At 39.9% G+C, this 27,625-nt stretch overlaps 1 protein-coding gene and 1 pseudogene across 4 annotated transcripts in view; one reads left to right on the top strand and one right to left on the bottom strand.

Moving 5' to 3' along the window:
- Positions 1-27,625, top strand: part of Dock4 (dedicator of cytokinesis 4) — a 492,219-nt gene that overhangs the window by 325,803 nt on the left and 138,791 nt on the right. For all 4 annotated transcript variants that reach the window (XM_029561952.1, XM_017797318.2, XM_008829790.3 and 1 more), the window contains exons 17-23: positions 10,479-10,635; positions 16,444-16,541; positions 16,647-16,730; positions 16,892-16,992; positions 18,786-18,867; positions 20,100-20,270; positions 26,437-26,629. In XM_029561952.1, the coding sequence (XP_029417812.1) occupies positions 10,479-10,635; positions 16,444-16,541; positions 16,647-16,730; positions 16,892-16,992; positions 18,786-18,867; positions 20,100-20,270; positions 26,437-26,629 (886 nt within the window). The remainder of the gene's footprint in view (positions 1-10,478; positions 10,636-16,443; positions 16,542-16,646; positions 16,731-16,891; positions 16,993-18,785; positions 18,868-20,099; positions 20,271-26,436; positions 26,630-27,625) is intronic.
- On the bottom strand, positions 10,081-10,196 carry LOC115069755 (annotated as a pseudogene).

The raw sequence follows: 27,625 nt of genomic DNA, 5'->3' as shown, positions 1-27,625 counted from the left end.
CCCCAGCTGTCCTGGAACTCACTATGTAGACCAGGCTGACCTCAAACTCACAGAGATCCACCTGCCTCTGCCTCCCAAGTGCTGGGATTAAAGGTGTGCACTACCACTCCAGGCTAACACCTTCCATTTAAACTCATCAGTCTTTCGGGCTGGAGAGATGGCTCAGCAGTTAAGAACACTGGTTGTTCTTGTGGAAGACCCAGGTTCAAATCCCAGCACCCACATGGCAGCTAACAGTTGTCTGTAACTCCAGACCGAGGGGATCCAACAGCCTCTTTGGACCTCGGGCATTGCACAACATGGGTGCCCTTACCTACATGCAGGCAATACATGCATACACATAAAATAAAAATAAAACAAACTCATCAATCTTAAATAAGATTTCCTTTCTGGATTAGGATTCTCAGCACTCACTCAGACAAAATCTGTGTCAGGGCTTGAGTGAATTCAAAAGTATGTGATTTATTTGTTTGTTTGTTTTTGAGACAGGGTCTCCCTGTTAGCCCCAGCTGGCCTGGAACTTGCTATGTAGATCAGGCTGGCCTTGATCACATAGGTGTGGTTTTTGAGAAAAGTTTTGGCCCTGCTGATAAGTGCTTAGACAGGCCTCTATGAGGGAGTAGAATGAACCTCTGTCTGGAAATTGGCCTCAGGTAGATTCCTAACTGCTCACTTGAAGTGAACTCTGCTATGTGACTTTAGGTACCTGAAGTACACTGAGCTCTCTGATCAGTAATGGTACTATTCACCCTCATTTGAATATGTCAATCAGGGCTTGACTTGAAAACTAGCTCATGCCAAAGAAGCCTCCCCAACTCACAGGTGACAGTATTCACATGTGACGTGATACAGAAATGGTTCAATCTTCTGTTAACCTACTTTAAATTATCTTTGCCCTGAGGAGTCTATGATACAATGCCAGAGGCATCTATTCAGTTATGTTTTTTCTAAAAGCAATGGCTTTTAGATGATGGGACTGGAGCAAGAACTCGCTTCCCACCTTCTTTTCGGCTTCATTTCATTGATTATGTTTGAAGTGGTTTCTAATAGAAATAAATTCTGAAACGTACAAAACTCTGAATGTTGTAGCTATACAAGGGTAGGTGAAGTAACTGGATCAGTGTCCTTTCAGAGCTCCCTTTACAGCCTTCAGAACGTCAGTGATAACTCCAAATGGCTAAAGAATGTCAGAAGCTTCCTTTTGGAGTTGCCGATGTACTCGTTACAGATTTCTTCTCAGTAACTTGAGTCGTCCTACTGTGTTGTTAGGATTGTTGTCATCTTTAACTTTGTAGGGTCATGTTAGCAACCCATATGCAGCTACTTGCCTGAAAACAATTTAAGAAAAAGAAACAGAAATATATTCTCCAAAGTTTATCTCTTATGGAGAAGGAAGTAAGGAGCGAAAAAGTGGGTGACAGGATGACAGGCTAGGTACTCAAGTCCTCACTGACTGATTCTACTGCAGTTTTTAGTCAATGGAAGAATGTTCCAAAGTATCCTCACATCTAGTAAAAAAAATAAATAAAATTCAATCTGCCTATGAGATATTGGTGCTTTGAAAATTTATCATTGATTATGTCACCCACCATAGTGTGACCCCACTCAACCAAGCTTGGGTTTTGTCTAGTCAATAATTTGACTTCTTCAGTGGGACCTACTGGATTGCTAGTCCAGTGCATCTGAACAGGAAAAAAGCCAGGTAAGAAGTGGTCAGCTGTACTAGCTACTTTTCTGTTCCTGTGATAGAAACACTGCCCAAAGCAACTTATAGAAGAAAGAGTTTATTTGAGCTTACAGTTCCAAAGGGGCAAGAGTCCATCATGGTGGGGAAGCATGGCAGCAGAGGTGGCTGGAGGAGGAGCAGAAGCTAGGCTCTACATCTTCAAGCAGGCACAGGAAGCAAGGAGCTACTCGAGATCCAGCAAAGCTTAAGAACTCTCTAAGCCCACCTCCAGTGATGTGCTTCCTCCAGCATAGCCACACCTTCTAATACCGTCAGAAACAGTCACCAATTGGGGACAAAATGTCCAAATACTTGGAGCCTATGGGGGACATTCTCATTCAAACCACCACATCAAGCCAGTAGAGAATGCAATATTTGAGTGGACAGGGTTGATTTTAAAGTGATAACCTAGATGGCAAAAGCCTATCCTGGGTTAATTTACTTCACCTTTGCTGCAACCTCAGAGTTTGTCCATAAACTCTGTGTGGAATATATTTTTGTTCCTACAAGTTTTCAATTTCTTATGCCATAACCTGGTACCAGCTGACCCACTGTTACCTGCCACTTTTTCTTTTCTCTGGATACTCTTTTTGAGATGGATTGCTGATATTTATTTGGAAACTATTGCTGTCCCCTTATCTTGAACTTCCGTGTTGTCTTCTCTTATAGGATTTTTGCATTCATAAGTAAAAATCAAAATTGAGGTGTGTCTAATAATTTAGGTAGAGATGGATTTGCTACCTAGCTTGTTCCACATACTGCTCCAATGATTCTCAGAGACCTGTCCTGTAACCATGACCTGCCTCAGATAAGCCAGAAGGGTATCTGTGTATCCCAGGCTTTAGGGTAGAATACTTGATCACTTAACCCTTGCTTAATGATATTCACTGTTAGATAAAATTTTGAACAAAACCTAATTTTTAAAAATTAATTAATTAACACAGGAAATTTGATGTAACACACATCTGGCTGAACACAGAAGCTAAACAGGAAAAACAATACAACTAAGGCATCTCAGAAGGTAGACTTGATCCTAACATGTAGGCTGTATTATGTGACGCTCTGACATCCCCATCCCTGCTGTGTAGCTGCTGGAGCAGAGAGCTTGTCTTCTGAAACCTTGGGTCCAGTATATACAGTGCCTTCAGCTACACAGTCCTGCTCCCTCATATTTGAAAAGCATGCCTCTGCTGCATGAGGCCCATTCCATGTAGCTCTGTAACCTTGTACCTGTCCTACCTTCTTAGCAACATGGGTTTTGAGGGCACTGGGGAAGAGAGAAGGGTGGCTGTTTGCTTGGTCACAGTCAGCCCAGCCTCTGGTTCAGTCTTCTTGTTGACCTCTCCAGCCCTGTCGTCTGGTTTTCTCAGGCACTTGACCCTCATGTGCGTCTTCCTTCACTATGGTCAGTCGTTAGGTGCTACTTCCTTTCTACACAGTGGGCTCTCTGTGTAGGTGCTAAATAAGCACCAGGTAGCTGACTACAGAGATGGATGATGAGCATGTAGGTAGGTTAGTGATGGATGAAATCATTCAGAACCCTTCCTCATCAAAAATCATATGCTCCCAAAATCCTAACCATAACATTTCAGCCTAACAGTGTTCTAATTATGTACCTATTTTTCAGTCCTTTCCTCCTCCAACAGATCCTTCCGGATTCATTTATTCATGGTATCCCATGATCCTTTGTTCTGCTCTGTGTGTGAAATAGGAGCCAATTCTGGATCAGTCTGTCAACACTGCCCTCTCCCTTTCCCCTCTTATACCCAGCACTCATTAGCTAGGCATTACTGGGAAAATTATGTAGTATCAGCCTGATGGTCTTGGATATAAGCTCTCCAGCCCTGCAGGCCAACTTACGAGCTGTCTCTGTCACCCCTGTGACCTGCTGACAGAATCTGCCATCCCTCTACCCCATGATTCCTATGCAGGAATCCTAACAGAAAACAGAAGTCATCAGAGAGGAACTTCCTTAACTTCCTGTGCTCTTTCCCCTGCCACCAGAAGACTTACCTGCATTCTTTGCTTTCTTCCTGCTTCCTGTCTCAGGAGGTAAGGCAAAGAAAATTTCTGCCCAAGGCTAACTCTTTTGCCTCCTGCCTGAGGGCCTTCCTCCTAGTGTCCTCTGTCTTCCTCCTGCATCTATAGCTTTCCTCTGTTTTGGCACCATTCATTCAGCATATAAACATACATGAACATTTTTCTTTTCTTTTTTGTAACAGCCACATACTTCGTCTTTCGTTTCTAGCAGGACAGCAAGCCTATATGTAAAAATCAGTCTTCACTCTGTCTCCATTATATCCAATCAGTTCTTCAGGCTGCCTCCATTTCCACCAATCACGTAAAGTTTCTCTCCTTGCTCACCCAGGTGCTAAAGGCATTGGAAAAATAAAAAGTCTTCTTTTGTTGGGCAAGTACTGGACCACTGAGTTATATCCCAAGCCTTCCTCCTTTTAAATTTTGAGAAAGGGTCTTGTTAAATTGCCTCAGATTGGGTTCAAACACAGTGTTTTGCCTCAACCTTTCAAGTAGCAATGATTACAAGTGTATGCCAGTATGCCCAGTTACAATGGCTTCCTTATTTTTAAGAGATTTGGAGTGGTCCCAAGTCTTTTTAATGTGGAAAAGCCCAGGTTTCAGACAAACTGTGATGGATATAATTGTCTGAATATGCCTGTACTTTTTTAGCAGTTATTTTAGACTTCCAAAAGAGTTGTAAAATGCCCACATTTCACCCGTCTCCTTATATTCATCTCTTATGTAAATAACATTTATTCAAACTAAACCTATCTTCATAAAAAACTGCTAACAGAAACTCTCTGGACTTCACCCTAAGTTCTCCACTACTGTCATTTTTCTATTCCTGGCTCCATTCCAGAGAGCCCCATTGCATTTAATTATCTTCCTGTCCTTCATTCACGTGGCTTTCCTCCACTGCCTTCTTGTGTATTGTTTTCTTCCCTCCCGTGACTCTGCCTTCCTTCCCTGTTTAGTGACACTCTCATCCTTTATGATTGAGATCTCCAGGGACTGGAGAGATGGCTCAGCAGTTGAGAGCACTGGCTGGTCTTGCAGAGGACCGGGATTTGGTTCCCAGGACCCACATGGCTGCTAACAACCATCTGTATCTCCAGTTCCGGGGTGTCTGAATGCCCTTCTCTGACCTCTTTGGGCATTACATGACATGGGCACACTTACACACATGCAGGCAATACACATAAAATAAAAGCAATAAATAAAATATATTTTTTAAAAAAGCCCCTTTCCCATAAAGGCTTCTTTCCCTTCCCTAGCAGAGCTGGTATCCAGTGACTTTTGTCACAGTTTTAGAATCAGTCTTAACAGATAGGTGCAGAGGTCTGGTCTATGTAAAGCCCTCAAAACGGGACTGGTGCTCATTTCCTCATCATATTTTTCATACTGAAGAATAGGCAAATAGAAGAAACTTAAGAAGTGTATAGTAATGATCTTAAGGGTGACTAGTCCTGTTGAAAAAAGTCCACATGGGAAAGTATTTTGCCACCAAAAACTATTTAAATCTGTTTAATGAAAACCAGCTGGTATTATGTAGTTCCAAGTAGACTAACTTACTGTGTTTGTAATTTAATGCTCTACTGCCCATAAACTGTAGACCCTGGAAGATTGTCATGACTGACCACCGTAGTTCTTATTCACATATCTAAGACTGTGGTCAACAAATAGCCTGGACATGATGCCCCATTCACTGCTATGCCAATTGATTTTAATTCTGAAGGAAAAATACACTGTGAGCAAGCTATATAATCTTAAAGATAGAGATCACCTGTGTTCCCTCAAACATTTCTGTGAGTATAAAGAAGCCCATCTCCCTCCTAAGACACAAATGTGGTAAAATAACTGGTTCTCATCTCCCTTGTCTCTAATGTCTGTAATTTGTAATAAATTAACTGCATGCTGTTTTATGATAACTTGCACAGATTCCAGATTAAATTAAATATAGAACAATCCTTTACTATGACAATAATGTGATTTTGTTCCCCCAGTCCAGCGGCAGCCTCAGGAAGCTTTCTTTAAAAGAACAGCTCCATTAATTCTTCCTTCACAGATCTACCATCAGACATCCATTAGAACATGAGTATTGCTTCAGCTGTGTTTGTGTGTCCCTCAATAAGTTCTCAGATGATGGTCTCTTTATTTTCATATGCATATTGCCTTGCTCCATTGCTATATGGAGTTTGATGGGGAAAGCATCTCCTCTGCCAAAGCCAAAAGTAGATATACGAATGTTCACCAGAATGCAAACAGTTCACACTTTACCAACCCTTACAGTTTGGGGGTTACAACTAGACTTTACCATGATGACAGGCCTGTCGTTCAATGGAATGCCTTACTACTCTTATTTGCAGGCATATGTGTGTTTCACCCAGCTCTGACTCTGTTATAGCTGGCATTTCTAATTCAGTAATCACTAGTGCCAGACCACACTGTGCAACCTCATTGCTGAGGCTTCACTGACTCGGCTTTTTGCCTGAGTAGGTGTGCTGGATAACATAAGTTGTCAATTTGAGACACTTGGAAAGAGGAAACCTCAACTGGGGAATTATCTCCCTTGGACTGCCTTGTGGGCACATCTCTAAGGCATTTTCATAATTGGTCATTGAAGAGAGAGGACTCAGCCCATTGTGGGTAGTGCCACTCCTGGGCGGGTGGTCCTGGGTTGGATAAGAAAGCAGGCTGAGCACAGACCAGAGGCAGCATTCCTCTATGGTTTGTGCTTCAGTTCCTGCCTCCAGGATCTTGCCCTGACTTCCTTCAATGATGGATTGTGACCTGGGAGTTGTAGGTGGAAATAAACCCTTTCTCCCCCAAGTTGGTTTTGGTCAGTGTTTTTTCACAGCAATAGAAAGATAACGAATATAGAGAAGACTGGTACTTTCTGTTTGTTTTCTCTCATGCATATTCTGGTTAGACATTTCCCTCAGTATAGGCCTTTATTGCACCTGGCTGAAGAATTTCTGAGCATGTCATTCTGGAAGAGAGCTTTTGGTTGACTATTCTTACTCCTTGCTGAATGAACTCTGAATTTTCCATTTCTTGGTAAGAGGCTGTGTAGCCTTTTTTGGCTAAAATCCTTGCTGTCATGTGCTCTGCCCTACAGCCTGCCTCCTGGAACACTTTTTCTATTTTTCATTGCCCCCTGAATCCTATTTGCCTCATGCATCAAATAAAGGAACAGTCTCTAGGTCATTGTTTCCTGTGTTTCAAGATATAGACTAGCTATTTTTCTATGAGACGCATAGGCTTATTTCTTTTGACATTATTTCAGTTTCACACATCTCTTAAAACCCTCTCCCATCGTGTCTTGCCACACATACTTTTTTTTACATTTTATTTTTATTTTTTATTTTATGTGTATGAATGTATTGCCTATAAGTGTATAAGTACACCCATGTCATGCGCTTCCCAGAGAGGTCAGAAGAGGATGTCAGATTCCCTGGAACTGGAGTTATGGATGCTTGTTAGCCACCACGTGGGTGCTAGAACCGAACTCATGTCCTCTGCAAGAGCAGCCAGACCTCATAACTGATGAGCCATCTCTCTAGCCCTGGGAAAGTGGATTTTTTTTTTCAGGGGTAGGGGTATATTAAGAGACAGATACCCTAGGACCAGAATTTCTATGAACAGGTGGAGCATTCCAGACTAAGGCAGGTCCAGCCCCTTGGGAGGTGACTTGGAAATAGCTGGACAGAATACCTGGATTGGGTTTGATGTGAAACATTAGTCTCATAGAAAGTGACTTAGATGTACAGAGGACAAGTTAGGCTTGGGATGGGAGACAAGAGCATACCAACCTTGTAAACTAGGTCCACTTATAGCTTGGGATACATTTGGGTGCATGACTTTATATGCCCCAGGCCCTGAAACCAGGAACAAGGGGCAGGGATGGGGGGAGCAGGGCTAACAGGAGTCTAGAATTTTAATTACCTTGCCTAAACATGTTTTCTAAAGAACATATTTGATATATTCACATTATAATAAATTGCCTATGTATATTTTATGGAGTCACCTGTCTATATCTTAATGAAATATCTTAATAAAAGAAAGGATTTGGAATTATAACAGTAGAAGAAAATAGAGGCTGTTACGCTTATGCTGGTACTCGTATTTGGGGGCAGTTTTCCTGGTAAGAACATCTTGTAATATTCTGATTCTGTTTCTTAAGTCACTGGAGAGGTCTTTCCTAAGGACTTATTAAAAACAAAAATATTTTTTGAATCACACAAAATAGACTCAAATACCAAAGGGCTTCTGTGTTTAAACTACCAAAACACTAGCTCTGGAAATATTTGAACAAACTGAAAGACTATAGTTCATATGAGGTTTACATTTTTTAAAATATTTTATTTATTTTTGTTTTATGTGTATGAATGTATTACCTGCATGTATGTGAGCGCACCTGTGTCGTGCAATGCCACGGAGGTTTACATTTTTAAAAACATTTGGCTCTGTGTATATGTGTTTCTGTGTGTATGTGTTTATGTGTGAGGACACAGGAGTGCCATGTTAAGCTTGTGGAGGTCAGGGACAACCTCGGGTATCGTCTTCATCCTCCACCTTGTTTGAGGCAGGGTCTCTCTTATTCACCACTTGCTGTGCACTCCAGCCGGCTGGCCCCCATAAGCTTCCTGTTTCTACCTCTCACCTCACTGTGGGAATGCTGAGGTTTATAGAGACATGCCACCATGTCCCGCTTTTACGTGGATTCCTGCGAATCCAAACTCACATCAGCAGGTTTGCATAGCAAGTGCTTTTACACACTGAGCCATTTCCCCAGAACATTTAAAATTTTATAATCCAAATAAACTAAGTTGTACCAATTCTGTATCTTTTACAGTATTTTTTGACAAGATTTTAATTTAAGATCACTTTTATCATTACAAAGAAATATGCAAATAAAATAACAAAAATACCAAAATACTATGTCATCATCTGCTGGCCTTTTAGCATATATCTATCTAGATGTTTTGCTGTACAGATTTTCTAAACAAATTATAAAGATGATGTATATTTATTTTATTTTTTTACTTTTATTTTTATTTATTTTTTTTTTATCTTTTTGAGACAGGGTCTTCCTGCAGCCCCAGCTGGCCTGTTTTCGCTATGGAGACCAGGCTGGCCTTGAACTCCCAGAGATCCGCCTGTCTCTGCCTTCGGAGTGCTGGGATTAAAGGCGTGTGCCACCATGCCTGGAAATGTATATTTATTTTAAATCTACTTTTGTGGTTAAAAGATTTTTTCCAATCACCAAATTATTTTTTACTATTTTTTATTCTTTGACAATTCATATATATGGATAAAAACATATATATAAATATATATATAAAATCTTTTTTTATTAGATTAACCACTTATTTCCCCTGTCTGATCCCTTCCTACTCCCTCTGGAGCCCTTCTTCCTACACTAAATTCTCATTCAGAACTAAATTTGATGTACAGATTCTCCAATAATATTTAGACAAGTCAGTCTTACCCAAATCCAAGATCATATCAGGCTTTCTGTCTCTTAAGTGCTGTTTAATCTAGAACCATCCCTTTTTGGACATCACTGACTTAAGAAACAGGGCCATGTATCTTGCAGAAGGTACCACATTCTAGATTGGTTTCATGGCTTCCCTTCAAAACTGTTCAGCATATTGTCCAATGCCTGTGTTTCCTGCAGTGCCAAAGTGGGACACTGTTGGTAAGAAGGTACTGAAGGTGATCATGTTTGTTTTCACATTGCCCACACTGGTGGGCATATCCATCCATGTACAGTTACATTTCTCCTTTTGCCAGTGGGATATAATCTGAGTGTTGGCTATGTGGTATCATCTGAACATCCTATTTGTCATCAACAGTTCTCCCATCAATTTCAGCAGTAAATGACAATCCTTGACTAGAGAAATAATTACAGTAGGAATTGAAATTAAGTTCTCTAAATCTGTAATTCCTTTTACATTTATTAACACTTTCTGTGAAGTAGAGATTTTCCTCACACAGTGGTATGGATAGTTTACCAAAATTCCATTTCCTTCATTTCTGGTTTCAAAGAGGGAGTTCAGCAGCTCGCTCTTGATGACATCCTAGAGAAATGTAAACACCTGGTTATTGTCAATGTGATTCCTTTGGTATTTCCAGTGTCTCAGGGACTATGTTAAGGACTTTGCGTCATCTAATTCTTACAAGACAATGAGGTTTTAGGGAAGGATACCAGAAGGCCTGAGTGGATTAATAACCTGATATGGCGAGTCACACGGGGAGTGACTGAGCTAAGGATTTAAGTTCAAATCCTCTGAGTCCAAATCCACATAATTCTCTCTCTTTTTTTTTTCTTCAACTGTATCAATAGAAATACCAGGTTTAATAGACACCAAAGCCAAGAAAACCAATGATGCCAGATAGTGAATTTCTATTGCACTGTTCTTTAAACACACCAGCAGGAAGAAGCACACTTAATTCTTTTAGACATTTCTCTTAATTGTCTTAATTCTTTTAGACATTTCCTGAAAAGCCAAACTCTGTTTATGAAGCCATTAGGAATAGTTCATAGATGCTAGAAAAGGAAACTGTGCTTGATAATTCTTAATGTCTTAATTCTTTTAGACATTTCCTGAAAAGCCAAATTCTGTTTCTGAAGCCATTAGGACTAGTTCATAGATGCTAGAAAAGGAAACTGTGCTTGATAATTCTCCTGAGTTCTCTTTCTCTCCACATTCTTAATTTTTTTTCACAGTGTGAAGAAAACACAAACCTTCAGGATACCACCCGCTACCTCAAACTTCCATTCTCCAAGGTCATTTTCCTTGGGAATAATAATCAAACCATGAAGGCCACAAAGGAATCTTTTTGGATAACGTCATTTCTCTGTTCCACAAAACTCACACAAAATGGTAATGTATGGTATTGTTTTATTTGAACACCCTCATACCTACGTGCATGTATGAATTGTCTGAATATTGATAAGCATGTTCAGCAAATACTGTAGTATTTAAGTACTTTACATGAGAAAAGTTACTGATCCTTCTGTTCAAGTGTCCAGTAAAACAAAAACAGTAGTGACCCAATGCATGCCACTTAAGAAGGACTTCAGAATTATCCCAGGCTACAACTCCTCAAATAAACCATTAAAACCCAGCTGCGTTAAAAAAAAAAAAAAAAGACAAAAAGTGCCATCTTAAATCTCTTGTTTTATAGCTGCATAAACAGTGGTAATTGCGGGCTGTGAACAGAGCCTGTGTTTTGTGTAATTAGATGGATATTGCTTTTCTGCTGTACCATTACTTTTTATGTCAGTGATTGTTTAGCAAGTTATGATTAATAAGGCAAGCTCTTCTTGGTAAATTGTTATGAAAACAGTTTGTAATGAAAGAAGTAAATTAAACATTTTGAGGGGTTTCATGGTTGCCATATGTGGCTTCTGGCTAGCATCCTGGATGTCGTATTAATAAATTAGGTGCAATGTATTGAGGAGAATCACTTCATAATAAGGCATTATATTTCACTGCAAGTTCCTATGAGCTCACATTCATAGTGTTATTTGTTCTCTGATGTTGTAGAACAACATTTGTGTAAAGAAACAGCTGCCTTAGAATGTCGTACCAAAAAGCAACAAAATATAGCGTTGCAATATTGACCGCCTTTTAAAAAAATGTTTTTTTGTTATTTTTATTTTATGTATATGAATATTTTGCCTGCATATATGTAAGTTTACCACATGCATGCAGTGCCTGTGGAGGCCAGAGGAGGGCATTGAATCCCCTGGAACTGGAGTTAGGATGGTTGTTAGCTGCCATGTGGGTGCTGCAAACAGAGCCCAAGGCCTCTGCAAGAACAGCAATTGCTTTTAACTACTGAGCTGTCACTCCAGCCCAATATTGACCAACTTTAAAATCCTTCTCAATTTCAGCATGCAGGCCTAATATATTTATGTAGGACACAAAGTTATGTTAAGTTATCCTAGACTTTATCAGTACTAAGTAATTGTTTAGTGCTTAAACAAAACCTCCATTGGCAAACTCAATTAATGATTATAAATAAAATGTTGACCAAACCTCAAGTGTTTGCCATGGGTCCAGTCCACCCCTGTGGAGGTTATGAAGATAATAAAATCAACATCTTATTGACTGCCTTACATAGAATTGATATTCATCCTACATAGGTTAGATGTGTGCCTGTATAGACCTTACTGTTGTATGTTTCAGGATTATATTTATTGGATCTTGTTGCTATAACAGTCACTACAAACTTACTGACTTAAAGCAACACAAATTTATTACTCTATAATTCTAGAGGTCAGACATTTAAAACCAGTTTAACCAAGCTAAAGTCAAGGTATTAGTGATAGTGTATTCATTGTGGAGGTTGTACGAGAGAATCTTATACCTTTTCTAATTTTCTAGAGGTCATCCACATTACTTGGACCATGGCCTCTTCATCTTCAAAAGCTAGCAGTGCAACCTCTTCAGATTTCTCTAACTCTGACCCTCTTCCATCTTTTAAGGTCCTTTGTGATTACATTTGACTGGAAAACCCAATTCAATTTCCTTGTTATCAGATCTTTAATCATGTTATAAAGTCTTCTTGTCAATGTAAGGTAAACATACAGCTTCTAGATATTAGGGTATAGACATACTTGAGGGTTATTATCCTGCCTATCACAACAGGTAAACCTAACAATAGATTCACTACCATCAAAATATTTGACTCTGCAGCCTGAATATTTGATTCTGCAGCCTGAATTTGCTACAGTACCAGGGCTTAGATTTAATCTGTTAGAATTATAAACATAAGACAGGGAGAACCAAATCCTGAAAATTTAAAGTTGCTACTTTGTAAAACCAGAGAATATTCATGTAAATATCAAAATAAACTATTCATGAAATCATTTTATTAAATGTCTGACTGTATGAATGTATTATCAGCATTCTGTGGGATGCCTGCCTCTTTGAGAACAATACATATTTCCTTACCATGTTGACTTTGATTAACCTTGTCAGTGTAAGACAGTTCAAAATGAGCCAGAAAATGAATAGTGTGTTTCAGGAGTTAGGAAGTCGGGAGGAAGTCAGTGATCTTTATGACATTTACATGCTAGACACACATCTCTATGTAGAAGCAATCCAGTTCCAAATTGGAATTAAATTGGTGTGTATTCATTTTACTTGACTGGGAAAATATATAAATCCCATTTACACTGCAATTGGACATTTAGCAAATGATGTGCTCTCAAGGAGCAGTTTTAGAGAGCAGATCTGCACTTCAGGATTCCTGGTGGGTCTGCCTACACTCTGTGTGTGTGACCCAACATTGTTGCTGGATAGTGCTTCAAGGCCAGAGCACTATGTCGGTATTTCTGAATGCCAGATCAAGTAGATTCTTTAAGCTTCTTCAGAGTAAAGAGTGCTAGATACGGTGGTACACACCTGTAACCCTAGCACTTGGGAGGCTAAGGCAAGAGAATTAGAAGTTATAGGTCATCCTTGGCTATGAGTTGAAAGTAAGCCTGGGCTACATAAGACCCTGTGCAAACACACACACACACACACACACACACACACAGACACATGAGTAAGGGGTAATAGTAATAATATCTACATTTATGCTTGTAGGCCACATACATAGATTATATTTAAATACTCCTTGAATAGAATATAAAAACTTAATTAAAATTTAAAATTTAAGAAAATTAATATTTTTAGTGGTAGAATTTAGCTCCTAATTTTTAGCTAATATATGTTCAGATTAATGAGGCAGACCTAAGAGATGACAATTCTGCCTGAACTCTGAATACTTTGTGTATATAACTGATGGCAGATGTTAGGGTAGGGGCCTGGGCCCCGGAAGCTCTAACAAGTTAGTCTTGACTTTAATAGGCCAATTACACAGACAAATTAATAGTGAAAAGCAGCAAAAGGAGATTTTATTTAATGTGGCCACATTGGGAAGAGGAACAATCAAGGTTCCAGTGAGGTCCCAAGTCCATCTCCAGGGCTTCACATGAGGTTTAAGTTTAAATAGAATGTAAGGGTTTTACTTAACTAAGAATCCTGGACAGGGTGTGGTCCTGTCCATCGTCATTGTCTCTGCTTCAGTCTCTCCGGTAAGGTGCTCTGAAAGTTGTCAGAACCATGTGAAATCTCTTCCTGGGAGAAAAGTTCCTCCTCTGGGGGGCACCAGGCTTCAAGCATTTTTCTTCTCCCTGCATGAGATTTCAGGAAAAATGTGAATTTCTTAGGGACCATTGTTTCAGTAGTCTGATAGTCAAAGAAAGCGACCCAGGTGTCTCTTTAGAAACTTTGTTTCTGCTAGCATGGTCACACAGACTCACTTCTATTTGCTACTGTATGAACAATCTGAGATTCATCAGCCTGCTTCCAGGGAAGATGGCATGTTTGGACCAGTGTACTCAGTTTTCTAACTGTTCATGAGGTCCTAAGCCTAGTTCCCCTCTGCTGCCTCAGGTATGCCACTTGATGGCCAACAGTGTCCCTCTTCCCTCCCCACACTCCTCACATTGCTCAGGACCATGGGTGTCCCTTCAGCTGCCTCTGCTTTACATGGAGGAGCGGGCCAGAGCAAGGAGTGAGAGCTGGTTGGGGGATAGGGGTGGAGTGGGAAGTGAGGCATGATGGCAGGAGAAAATACATAGGGAAGGCTGGCATCCTGAAATCTGATGGAAGTAGGAGGAGAGAAAGAAGAGGCAAACCACCTATGAGTGCAATAGAGCTCTTCCAGACCTCACACTGAAATTCTGATGTAAATATAACCAATCAGTTTGAAACACAGGTCAGTCATACTGCAGGATATCTGAGTTAGATATGAATATTAAACATTTTGAGGTTTTTTAAAATGAAAACATAGTGAATTTATATTTCAAAATCAGCATTTAAAAATTTCTTCATATTTTTATTCAAAATCTACCACTTCTTATCTCTGTTGTAGGTAAACATTCCTATTTAGAAGAGGTTAAGGCCAGAATGTTTCAGATAATGGGTTGGGGATATTTGTAGTAGACTTTGAGGAATAGAACCAAAGTCTAACCATAGGTTTCATGTACACCTTATCCACATAGCCTAAATGTAATTATGAACAACACTTTTATGTGCCAGCATTTTGACTGACCCATTGTGTGAGGGGAGGAATAGGATTTTCCCTTTGAAACCTCATGTAGTGCTCAGACAGTTCTGGATTTTAGAGTTTGGATTTTCCTATTAGGAATGCTTGACTTGCAATGAATTTTCACTCTTAAGCCATCTAAGTTTTTCTGTTGAATCTGGCTTTTTTAGACATTGCTTCTCTACCAGTTCACTTCATATTTTACTTCTTATCCTATTTTCTTGATTTTGTGGAGTTCTGAATCTTTTGTTGTTACTGTTTTCTTTTTGATCTTTCTCTGGCAGCATGCCCCATTTGAGTTTCTCCTGAAAGTTGAGCTTTGAAGTGAACTCACTATTCAATGTGGTAAATCCCTTATGTGCCTCTCTTGGGCCACTGAGCATTGAGGCTAGACCTGATAGACTCCTTGGTGCCTTCCTTATATGCACCCATCTTGGCAGTTCCTACTGTCCTCATTGGCCTCCAGTCACCACCACTACTTGCTTCTTTGGAGACTAATGAAGCTAACCAATTCTCTGAGGCTTTCTAAATTCTGCCCAAGAAAGACAAAGGGAAAATTTATTCCTTCCAGGTCTTAAAAGACTGGAATCCACATGTCAGTTTCAGAAAGGGAAGGACTAAAAGAACTGGGACTCTATGCTTGCCCACAATCTGTGATGGAAGATGAGCTATGAAGCCAGATACGGTCTCTCTTAGGTCCAAAGACTCACCAGATGACCTGCCAGTTCATTGGATTTGTTGCCACTGGTGCACTGACAAGTGTGTGGTCCTGCAGGGTTTGGATTACTTCGATAATCAAGACCTTCACTGCTGGGTGGGATTAGTTGTTAGGCACAATATTCTTGTTTAGGGGTCCAAGCATGAATGAACCAGGTTCCTAACACCTGAGAAACTACCATCTTACTAGAAAGAGGCAGAAAATGTTGTAACAGATGTTTGTCAGAGGCCTACACTATTCTTGGTGCTGGAAGTACAGTAGGGCCACGCTCAGCTCTACTTTCTCATGGAATTTGCAGTTAAGTTGGGGCATAGACAAAAAGACTACAAGTGAAACTATGTGCTACTGTGTGGTCGGAGCATGAGGAAGGGATGAGAGCTGGAGATTACAGGTAAGCCTTCCTGGACAGCACACCATCTAATCTCAGAACTGAACATGAGCAGGAACACTGGGAAAGAGGAAGTCATTAAAATACCCTGAAGTTAATGCCATCCTAGACTAAAGAATGCTAGTGCCAGTGTGCGGGAGGGGTAAACAATGAATGATAAACAATGAAAGATGTAAGCTGTAGGGATGGAGGATGGTTAAGAGCACTGATTCCTCTTCCAGAGGACCTAGGTCCCAGTACCCACATGGTGGCTAACAACCATCTGTAACTACAGTTCCAGGGGGATCTAATGCCCTCTTCTGGCCTCACCAGGCATTGCACACACATGGTGCATTTACATGCAGGCAAAACACTCATACACATAAAATAAAAATTAATTCTTTTTTAAAAATTAAGTTTTTATATGTAGAGCACTTTTATGAGAGGGACTGCCCTCCATAAATGCAATTAATTAATATTTCTTTTCTGTTTGAAAAGGGGATATGCTTGATCTTTTGAAATGGAGAACTCACCCTGACAAGATCACAGGCTGTCTCTCTAAGTTAAAAGAAATTGATGGCTCAGAGATAGTTAAGGTATATACTGTTTCCTTAGCTCTCTTGGGAATTCAAGTGAGGAACATTTGGAGGGGAAGAACAGAGTATATTTTATTCATTCATTTAAACTGCTTTATTTCACAGTTTCTACAAGATACACTGGATACCTTGTTTGGAATTTTAGATGAAAATTCCCAAAAATATGGGTCTAAGGTGTTTGATTCCTTGGTAAGTTCACATTTTAAAAATATTATAAAATTGTTACCTCCACATCTTGACTTTCATGAGGCTATTTCAGAAATATGCACTTGATAATGTAAGAGTTTATTTTTATTAGGACAAAAAAATTGATTTGCATTCATTTTTATAAAGCTCAATTTTTTCTTGAGGTCCACATAATAAATTTGCTGCAAGATAGCAAGTTTCATCACTTTAAGCCTGTCATGGACACTTACATTGAGAGTCACTTCGCCGGGGCACTTGCATACAGGTAAGGCCCTTCGTCTTGTAATTGACTTAGAAACTCTTCCTTTTTGCACTTGTGTCTGCCTAAGTAGCTGCATAGGAGACTTAAAAGGGAGCCTGGGCAGGGGTGAAACTCAGCACTGAAGTGTCACTCAAAACATATGCTCCTCACCTACCCCTGTTTAATGCCTAGAACTTATTTTGATTAGGGCAAAAGAAAAATAAAACTCCTGAATTCTGTTCTGAAAACCTAGAGTTTTCCCTCTCATCTCCCTTTCACTTAGTATTCATTGGTCTAAGATGTCAGGTTATTTCATTTTGCTGTCAGGAGTTTTATTTAATCACTGTGCTCCTGGGTGTTTATATATATCTTAAAGAAAGAAACATGACTAGAAAGCAACCTTTGCCTTCTTACCTACTTAAAGTCACCCATTCTACTGGTAATATTTTCTGAGTGCTTACTGGATACCAGGCCTTGCACTTCGTACTATCATGTACAGACTTGGCCTCCAGCCTCAAGCCGTTTAGCTATTGAAGCCTACCCTTTGATAGTAGCTCCCTTCTTTTCCTCTAGCTCAGGCTATGCAAGTAAGTAAGGGCAGTGAATGATGTCATGCTTCAGCTCTGCCTGCCTTCAGGCAGCCTTGTGAATAATTGTCCAAAGACAGCAATGCACCAGGCTCTAAGCTTTGTATGGTTATGTGAAGACTTGGTCCCTGGCCAACAAAATTGGGATCATCTAAATTGAGTCCAGCTGGCTAACTCTAAATATATAGGCTCTTTTTTTTTTTTTTTCACTATTAAAAATTAAAAAAGGAAAAAGAAAAACTAGTATGTGAACTGTTTCTTAGAAATTAGGAACTAGCCAAAGTTCATTGTCAGACTATAATCTTAAGAGTTGTGGGTTGTTGTTTTTTTTTAATTTTTTGTTTCCTAAGACAAAACAAAAAACAATCAATTTTGCTCCCTTTGAAGGCGTGCCTTTTAAGCCTGTTCTTATGGTCAGAGAATTTGATTGATAAATGCATTGCATGGGGGTGGGCTGGTTAGTTTTTATCAATTTTACAGAGTCACCTGGGAAGAGGAAACCTCACTGAGGAAATTCCTCTGTCAGACTGGCCTGTGGGCATGCATGCCTGTGGAGCATCTTCTTGATTGCTGATTGATGTAGGAGGGCTCAGCCTACTGTGGGCAGTGCCGTTGCCTGGGCAGGTGGACCTCAACTCTGTAAGGAAAATACCCAAGCAAGGTAGGGAAGCAAGTCAGTGAGCAGAGTTTCTCCATGGTTTCTGCTTCAGTCCTTCCTTGAGCTCCTGCGGTGACTTCCTTCAGTGATAAACTTAAGCTATAAACTGAATAAAGTTGGTTTTGGTCAGTGTTTTATCACAACAACAGAAACCAAAGTAGGACGGGGTTGTGGCTTGGTGTGGAGCAGTTTGCCTTCATGTCTCCCTTTATCCCTTTTACCTGCATCTGAATGGTCAAATGTCCAGTCGTTCACAGGATCAGGAAAGAAGAAATCCCAATTAGCACTTGTCGAAGATGTTCATGGCAGCCCTACTCACAGGGTGAGCAGGATACCTGCAGACTGAACACTCAACCCGCAGCAGTGTTGTCTGTTTTTGTCTTAAGTTTAAAACAGGGTAGTGATGTTGACCTGGAGGTTTAGTAAAGTTATTATAGAGCCAACTGACAGGAAAATACAAGACCATACAGAGAAAGAAACTTCGTTTTGATGCATGCAAGTGTCCAATTTGTTGTCATTTCATTGAGAATTAGAACAATTGTACAATCTATGCATTTCTCCCTGTATATTAGAGACCTCATCAAAGTGCTCAAGTGGTACGTGGACAGGATAACAGAGGCAGAGCGGCAGGAGCATATCCAGGAGGTGTTGAAGGTAATAACACGCTGTTGAAAACAGATAGCATTGTCTCACAAAGCTATTGCATAGTGATGCTGAGACTAATTGGTTTCCTCTACATAGACAGTAATTGGTGATGATATATTACTGACATTCCAATTCAAGGATCTTAATCAGTTTATAGCTGTTCCAGAGCTGATAAAATTTGAAAGACTGCTAGGCTTGTCCACTGAAACATGCTGGAATTGAAGCCTTGCTTTTTGGGCTCCTATCACTTGAGGTCATATCCAGGATTAGCAGGAGCCTGGGGGTCTGGGGGAGGAGACTACAGATGAGAAGTTAAATGTAAAAGTTTCTGGGTCTTTCACACACCTGACAAAGAGCTTCTGAGAACACTTTATCTCAAATCTTAGAGAATAAGGTCACCTAACAGGGATCATCACATGAAGAAACCTGAGTTTTACTGGTCTCATGGTTTAATATCCTTTGTCTCTTGACCTGAGATGCACATACAGAGATGCTAAAGTCTGACCTGCAGACAGGTTCAAGAATACAAATTCCCAAATTCATTCTCTTTCCCTCCTCCCTTCTTCCCTCTCTTCCTCGCTCTCTCCAAGATAGGGTCCCTTAAGGTAGCCCAGGATGGAATCCAACTCTCAGTCCCTCTTGTGGCAGTCTTCCAAGTAAAGAATCCAGATTTTTGGCTAGGGATATAGCTCATTGGCATGTGCTTGTCTAGCATGTGTGGGACCCTGGGTTCAGTCCCCAGTATGGCCACAGAAAAGAATATAAAATTTTTAAGGGTGTTTCCAGCCCTGGCAGTCATCTGATTTATATTAAAGCCATCTTTTGTGGTATCAGTAGATTAATACATATGCATTCATAAAGTTAAAACAAGATTTTTCATTATCAATTCATTATTTTCATCTGCTTGAAAATAAAATTCCACGAGCACCTACCTACCAAAGCCAAATCACTTTTGACATCAGTTATCTTTTCATCAGCTCAATTTAAAAACCACTTGAAAATTAAAAATATTCAGTGTTTATAAGTCCTTAGAATTATAAAGAACTTTTCACTTGTCTTGTTTCTTTGACAGCAAAGAGTGGCTTTTCCCTCTCCAGGTATATACCATTCAAAAATGTCAGTGTTCACATCAATTATTTAAAAGTCTAACACTGTTGCCTGATACTTTTTTAATGCTGTCATTGTTACATAAATACTCTTAGAGTCTTTTGAAGCTAACTTTCTAACACTTTTGTTTTAAGGCACAAGAATACATCTTCAAGTACATAGTTCAGTCCCGAAGGCTGTTTTCCCTCGCCACGGGTGGGCAAAATGAAGAGGAGTTCCGCTGCTGTATTCAAGAGCTTCTTATGTCAGTCCGTTTCTTTCTTTCACAAGAGAGCAAAGGGTCTGGAGCGTTATCTCAGTCACAGGTATTTTTTTTTTTTCTTCCATTTCTGCTGCATAGAAGAAAACTAAGTGCAGGTTGTTGAGTCTTACACACTAGAGTGAGTGCGTGTTTCTCCATCAGAAATTCATTGCTGCCTTTATATCTGCAGCTTAACCATCATTAGGATTAGGCTTTGCCGATCCCTCTGCTCTGAGCACCAGTGAGCAGAAGAGGGCTCCTTTCCAAGGCTTCTTGCATCAGCCATGTTTCCAGTTACCAGAACCCTTACCAATGGCGGGACACCGCTGCCCTCAGCCTGGGGGAGGAATTTTAGTAGAGCCAGTCTGTCCTGGTTCTTTTCCACAAGCCAAGTACTGCCTTTAAATCCATCAGCTTGAGAATCGTACTGTTGGACTCTACTAAACTGCATGTTGTTCTTTTTGATTTAACTTGACTATAATCATCCTGGGACTGATCTTGTAAGACCAATGCTGAGCCTAATGCTGCCAGAGTCTATCCCTGGGAGTAGCCTGACTTAAATGAGCGTGTCTGTGTGAATGTGTGCTCACAAGTATACCCGAATCAATGCATTGCGGATTGCTTTGTTTCGAAACTGGCACTTTGTATCCTGGGCTGTCCTTGAGCTTGCTACAAAGCAGAAAATGACCTTGCATTCCTGATCCTGCTGCCTCCACCTCCCAAGTGTTGGATTGCAGGCACAGGCTACCATGACTGGCTCTGGTTTTCTTTTTTGGCTTGTTTTTGTTTTGCCATTATTGTTGCTTTTTTATTCATTTTATTTTATGTGTATGAGTGTATTGCCTGCATGTATGTAAGTGTACCCATCTCATGCAGTGCCTGCAAAGGTTGGAAGATGGTGTCAGATCCCTTTGAACTGGGATTATGGACAGTTGTTAGCTACCATGTGGATTCTGGGAACTAACTGAACCTGGGTCTTCTGCAAGAGCAGTCAGTGCTCTTAACCACTGAGCTGTCTCTCCAGCCCCCATTATTGTTATTTTTTAAGTTCAGGATCCATTTGCTTTCCAAATAGCCTTTATATGTTCCAAGAGACAGCACTGAAAAATCTTTCTCTATATCTCTATAATTTCTTTTCTTTTCTTTTGTTTTCTTTTTTTGAGCCACAGTATCCCTGTAACCCCAGCTGGCCTGGAACTTGCTATGTAGACCAAATCGGTCTCAATCTCACAGAGATCTGCCTGCATCTGTGTCCAGAGTACTGGGATTAAAGGCATGTGTAACCACACCACACCTTGCTTCTCTATTTTAATCCTTGAATATTTGTAATTCCCATGACTTGGTTAAACCCTGTCAGATGGAAAACCAGCCTCTTATCATGCCCTGGAAGCTAGAGATCTTAAAGCCCTGAGAAATGGAGCTTAAAATGGGAGATTAGACAAAACCAAATCGTAGAAGTGTTGCTATGATTTTGTTGCACAGTATTTAGAAGACACACTGTGTAGTGGCACAATACCAGAAATACACCTGCCCTAAGATTACAGCACACTGTACTTTTCCTGACCGTTTAGGCAGCTAGTTTTGTCATTCTCTTCTTTATAGATGTGAATCCATCTTCCATCCGGGCCAGGATGTAACACAGCCTCTTCTAAATGTCATTAGGGCTCTGGAGTTTACAATACAATCACTTTATCAGAGGAACTTGCCAGAGACCTCAATAGCAAACTGCCGCCTTGCCAGACCTGACTTGCAGCAGTTGATATTTGACAAGGATAATCCAGTAGGCTAACTACGTAGTCCTTAGAGTTCTCAGAATTTACTACTGCAAAAGCATTCGCAATTAGGATTTCATCCTGAAATTTTTCTTTCAGCTTTTCTCAGTTGTAGAGAACAAATTTGTCTGTATACCTGATAAATATTTTTCTATTCTCAAGAGTAACTTTAAATCATTGTTTCTCACATGCTAGAGACCCAAGAGATTTTTTTTCTTCCTCTTGAAAAACTATAGACATATTTTTCTGCGTTCACTGTATTTCCACTGAACCCTAGCTGCTCCTGTCACTGTGCTACTTCAGGGTACAGCAACCTTGCTTTCTGCAATATGGTGACTTCCACTGCTCATTGTTCTTGAAGTTTGCTTTTACAGTCAAGTTTTAGAAACAACTTTAGCTGTTTTTTGTTTTGTTTTGTTTTGTTTTGTTTTTTGTCTTTTTGAGACAGGGTCTCTGTAACCCCAGCTGGCCTGGAACTCACTATGTAGACCAGGCTGGCCTCAAACTCACAGGGATCCACCTGCCTCTGCCTCCCAGGTGCTAGAACTAAAGGTCACGCCCGGCTTAGCTATTATTTTTAAAGTATATTAAGTTTCTAAATATGTTTGCAATTCTATGGGTCATTCTTTATAAAATATCATTTATACATTTTTTGATATGATCATTTTATTTTTACTTTGACTCAAAAGAGAAAGCTTTTAAGATTCATTTTCTTTATTAAGCAATGAGAGCATGGCACACTCAATACTTTGGTAATAAGGTTCCCAATACATTCTTCCCATACTAGGTCCTCTTTTGACTCCATACCAGTCTTCAAAAAGTAGGATGTCAATAATTTGGTTGATGCAATGTGTTCATTTTCTGTTTATGTGTAACAAATGACTTCATGGCCTTAAACTGCACTTATTTATTAGGGCATAATTCTACAGGTCAGGAGTCTAGACAAGCTTGGTTGAGTTCTTTCTTTAGAGTTGCCCAAAGTCAAAATCAGGATTTAATTACTTATATGGAGACTTTAGAGACAAATATGTCTTCCAGACCTTTCAGACTGTTGGCAGAAATCTGTTCCTTTGTTTGTAGGGCCAAGGGTACTGTTTCCTTGAAGGCTGTCAGCTGTGGCTAGAGGGATGCTGGAGGAATGAGAGGCGCTCTGTCTCTTGGAGTCACATTAATGTTTTGACATTTGGCTGCTTCAGAGCCAGCAACCATAAGCTGCACTTTTCCCATGCTTTGAATCCATTATTTCTGCTACTAACCAGAGAAACTCTAAAGGACTGTAACTAAGTTAGACCTACCTGTGTAACCTCTATATCGAGGTTCAGCTGAGCGGCATCCTTCATTTCATCTGCAAAATCATTTTTGCAATGTAACATAATGTACTCACATAAATTACTAGGGGCAGATGTCATGAGGGTCATCTTAGAATTGCATCTACCACACCCAGGCCCAAGGATTCCACTGGCCCGTTTCCAGACTATGTTAAAGGCTGTCACCTAGTTTACTGGCTCTACTTTGCATTTTTTTTCCATGTGAGTTATAACTCAAGGCAAACCCTGATTCCTGGAAGTCGAGGGACAGTCCCAGCAATCTATCAGATTGGATCAATGGATGGCTGTTCCACGGGTCTGCTCCTCTCGGGCCTGGTGAGAGGTTCATTAGTCCTCCCGTCCAAAGCCCAGCTTGGCAATAGCACTTTCCTGGATAGCCCTGCCTTGGGCAGGTAGGACCAAGAACCGACTAAGCTGCTGTTACCATGGTTCTCTTTGCCACTCCCTGCACTGACCGCTGCCTGCCCCAGCATTTACTAGAAAAGAAGTAGAAGAGCAGAAGGACTGAAGGTCCAAGCCCTTGCTGCAAATTCCTAGTAATTATTCTTCTCTGTCCCCATGAGCAGGAAGGTCAAAACTAAATTGTACTTTTATTTATTTGCAACAGTAACCCCTAGTTTGTCCCAGTGAAGCTGTCTTCCTGCTCTCATCGTAAAGTCATCATTTCCATATCCTTTTTACTATTCATATATGTAGCTCACATTTCAGGCACATTCGGACATTTTTTGAAGGAAAGAGGTCTAAATAAAGAGTTAAGAATGAAGGCTAGAGAGATGGCTCAGCAGTTAAGAGCACTGACTGCTCTTGCAGAGGACCCGGGTTCGATTCTCAGCACCCACACGGCAGCTCGAACTGTCCTTAACTCCAGTTTCAGGGGAATCCGAAGCCCTCTTCTGACCTCTGTGGCATTGCATGACATAGGTGCACTCACATACATGCAGGCAATACACTCAAACACATAAAAAAGTAGTAATAAATAAAATATTTTTAAAAAGCATTAAGAGCTACCTGAAATTAAGAGCTACCTGAAATTAAGAGCTACCTGAAGAAGATAATTTGACTTTTCAGTCATCAGAAAGCTAGGCTCATTGATTTAATTTGATTTGATTTGATTCATTTATGTGCACTGGAAGTTATATAAATACAGTCTTTAACAAAAATACCAACTTTTTAATTTTAAGTTTAGTCAAGAAAATGCATATTTTTGAGAAGCAAGCATGAATTTTTATTTGGAAAGAGAAATAAATCATAGTAAAATTTATTTGCAAAGTATTTAGGGGCTGGGATTGTAGTTCCATTGGTAGGGTGCTTGCCTAGCATTCACAGAGCCCTACCTTCAATTCCCAAGACAGGTAAACCAGGTGTGGTGGTACATACTTATCATCTCAGCATTTGGAAGGTAGAGGCAGCATGATCTGAGGAATTAAAAGTTGTTCTTGGCTACAAAGTAAGTTTGAAGGTAGCCCATGCTACATGAGGCCCTCTTAAGTACAATTATTTATAGAAAATATTTCTATTGACTAACGAGTATATATACTACACAGTTTCTGTAACATATTCTGTCCTACATGTTAAATCTATAACTTTTGACAGTCAAGAAGCATAATGGTTGACTACCCATGCTATAAATTTTATTTATTTATTTATTTTTGGTCTTTTTGAGACAGGGTCTCCTACTATGTTCTGGAACTATGGTCTCACTATGTAGACCAGGCTGACCTTGAACTCACAGAGTTCCATGTGCCACTGCCTCCTGAGCACTGGCATTTAAAGGTGTGCTCAACCACTCCCAGCCATGTTATACATTTTAATAGCTATAGCATCAAGAATAAAACCATTTTTTGCTGCTACTGAACAGATAAGTACTAAACTCCTTAGACTTGAATTGGCTTTATGTTTGAATCACCAACACATGTATACTTGAACACACAGTGGCAGATCACCTTGGTAAGCCAGCTAGTACTTGAGCCTCAGCATATTAGAAATTTGTCCCCCCTTCCCTCACTGGGTACAACTAAGGCTGGTTGACACCTCAATTACCTTCTGTTTGGGGGTTTCAGAAAGGCTGAGTTGTGAGATATAATCTTAGCACAGTTTTAAAAATATGCTTCTTAGAATTAATATTAACATTGAATTTTCCCCCATAAAATGATTAACACTTACATTTTAAAAAGTTTTTTAATTTATCATTTTTATTTTATGTGTATGTGTGTATTGCCTACATGCAGGTAAGTGCACCTGTGTTGTGCAGTGCCTGCAGAAGACAGAAGACTGTCAGATCCTCTGGAACCGGAGTTACAGACAGCTGTTAGCTGCCATGTGGGTGCTGGGATTCGAACCCGGGTCTTCTGCAAGAACAGTTACTGTTCTTAACCACTGAGCCATCTCTCCAGCCCCCAACACTTTACATTTTTAACATTAAAGAATGGTTTCTAAATAAATGTATTGTCCCTGAACCTCAAAGAATAGCATGCCAGGAATTTGAAAACACTGAGAAATTTGCTTTTTTCACTATAATTCTAAAATGCATCATTGTTATTGAATAAACGTACCTTGCTTGAAACAACGTAAGGGCTGTTCTGATCATCTTAAGATGGTGAAGCCAAAGCCCGCGGGTCAGAAATGGCTTTCAGTGTCACAGTGTCAATTAGAAGCAACACTGTCACATATAACCAAATACTTCTGTTGTCCTGCTCAGGGTTTTCTCCCAAATCACACACTGAATGCTTTAGGGAACTGGAGTGTTTTGTTTTTTTAAGATGAATGAGATATAAATGAGCAGTTCAGAAAGCTTCTCCAAAAAGAAATGCAGTCTCACTGAGCACAGTCCAGTACTTGGTGGCACATATTCAATCATGCCACATTTTGCTGATTCTGCAGTGTTCATGCCAGTCATTTTGCTAACGTCAGTGATTTTCCAGAAGCTTCCTGTTTTTATTGTGGTATTCCTTTGCACATTTCTAAAAACTTTCTTATTCTGCTACACACTTTTGTTTTGGTTTTAAATTTTTGTCCTTTTAGCTTTAGGTAAGAGTTGGTGTTTGTCACAATTCTTAGACTCGGTGACATTTTACAGCCTACTGTTTGTGGCATAAATGGGAGTTCATTTAAATTTCTTCTTCTTTTTAAGGCTGTATTCCTGAGTTCCTTCCCAGCTGTGTACTCAGAACTGTTGAAGCTCTTTGATGTCCGGGAAGTGGCCAACTTGGTACAGGACACTCTGGGCAGCCTGCCGACCATCATGCACGTGGATGACTCCCTGCAGGCAATTAAGCTTCAGTGCATTGGCAAGACTGTGGAGAGCCAGCTCTACACCAACCCAGGTAGGATGGTGATTGTCTAGGGTAAAATCATATTCTTAGAAAGCCATTCTTCACAACTCATGACCAGTAGTTGAGAAGCAATTAAAAATGAAAAGCTGAAAAGTATTTTCTCAAAAGCGTGGTAATTTGAATGGCAAATGTATTCAACAGTCAGAGATAAAAGTATGGCTATTAAAATGTTATTTTTGGAAGGACTGGGCCAAGCACAGTAGTAGTCCAAGCTATCTAGGAGGCTGAAGAAGGAAGCTCACTTAAGCCCATAAGTTTGGAAACAGCTTGAATGAAATACACAGTCAGACACAATAGCAAAGCAAGGAAGGAGGGAATAAGTTACTGATTATAATCACAACTAATGTAGTATGGGCATGTGCTCTCTGCCTTTTAGATTCCCTATTATATGTTCAATAAAAATTTAGCATTTTCTTTCTGAGATTCTTCCAAGGTACCTGATAATAATCCTTTCTGTTTGTCTCTTATTTATCAAAGTTTTCCATCAATTACACTTTGAAACTGTATGAGAGTTCTTTGTACTGTCATTTTTTTAACTTATGTCAGTAACAAGTCAAAATTGATTTTGTTTGTCTTAATCTCTGTCATTAAATCCTATTGCCTCTCAATTTTTCTTTCCTGAAGAAAACAATAAAGTACCTCATTTCATTTGAAGAAGTTTCTATGCACTTCACAAAGTAAAAATTTTAAAGATAGATTCTGAGTTATTTTTCCACATGAATGTTTAAATGTATATAATTTTAAACATACTGAGCAAATCTTTTTTACATTATTTTATAATAATTTTTTTTTTTTTGGTCTTTTTGAGACAGGGTTTCCTGAAGCCCCAGCTGGCCTACAGCTCACTATATAGAACAAGCTGGCCTTGAACTCATAGAGATCTGCCTGCCTCCACCTCCCAAATACTGGGACTACAGATGTGTGCCAGCATGCCCAGCTATAAATAATAATTTCTATCTAGACAGTTTGCATTTGCTAAAATATTTC

The sequence above is a fragment of the Nannospalax galili genome, unplaced genomic scaffold (genome assembly GCF_000622305.1).
Source record: "Nannospalax galili isolate Female #2095 unplaced genomic scaffold, S.galili_v1.0 scaffold674, whole genome shotgun sequence".
NCBI classification, from domain to species: domain Eukaryota; kingdom Metazoa; phylum Chordata; class Mammalia; order Rodentia; family Spalacidae; genus Nannospalax; species Nannospalax galili.
The sequence above is the reverse complement of the archived record's forward strand: the minus strand, read 5'-3'. Positions and strand labels throughout refer to the sequence as shown.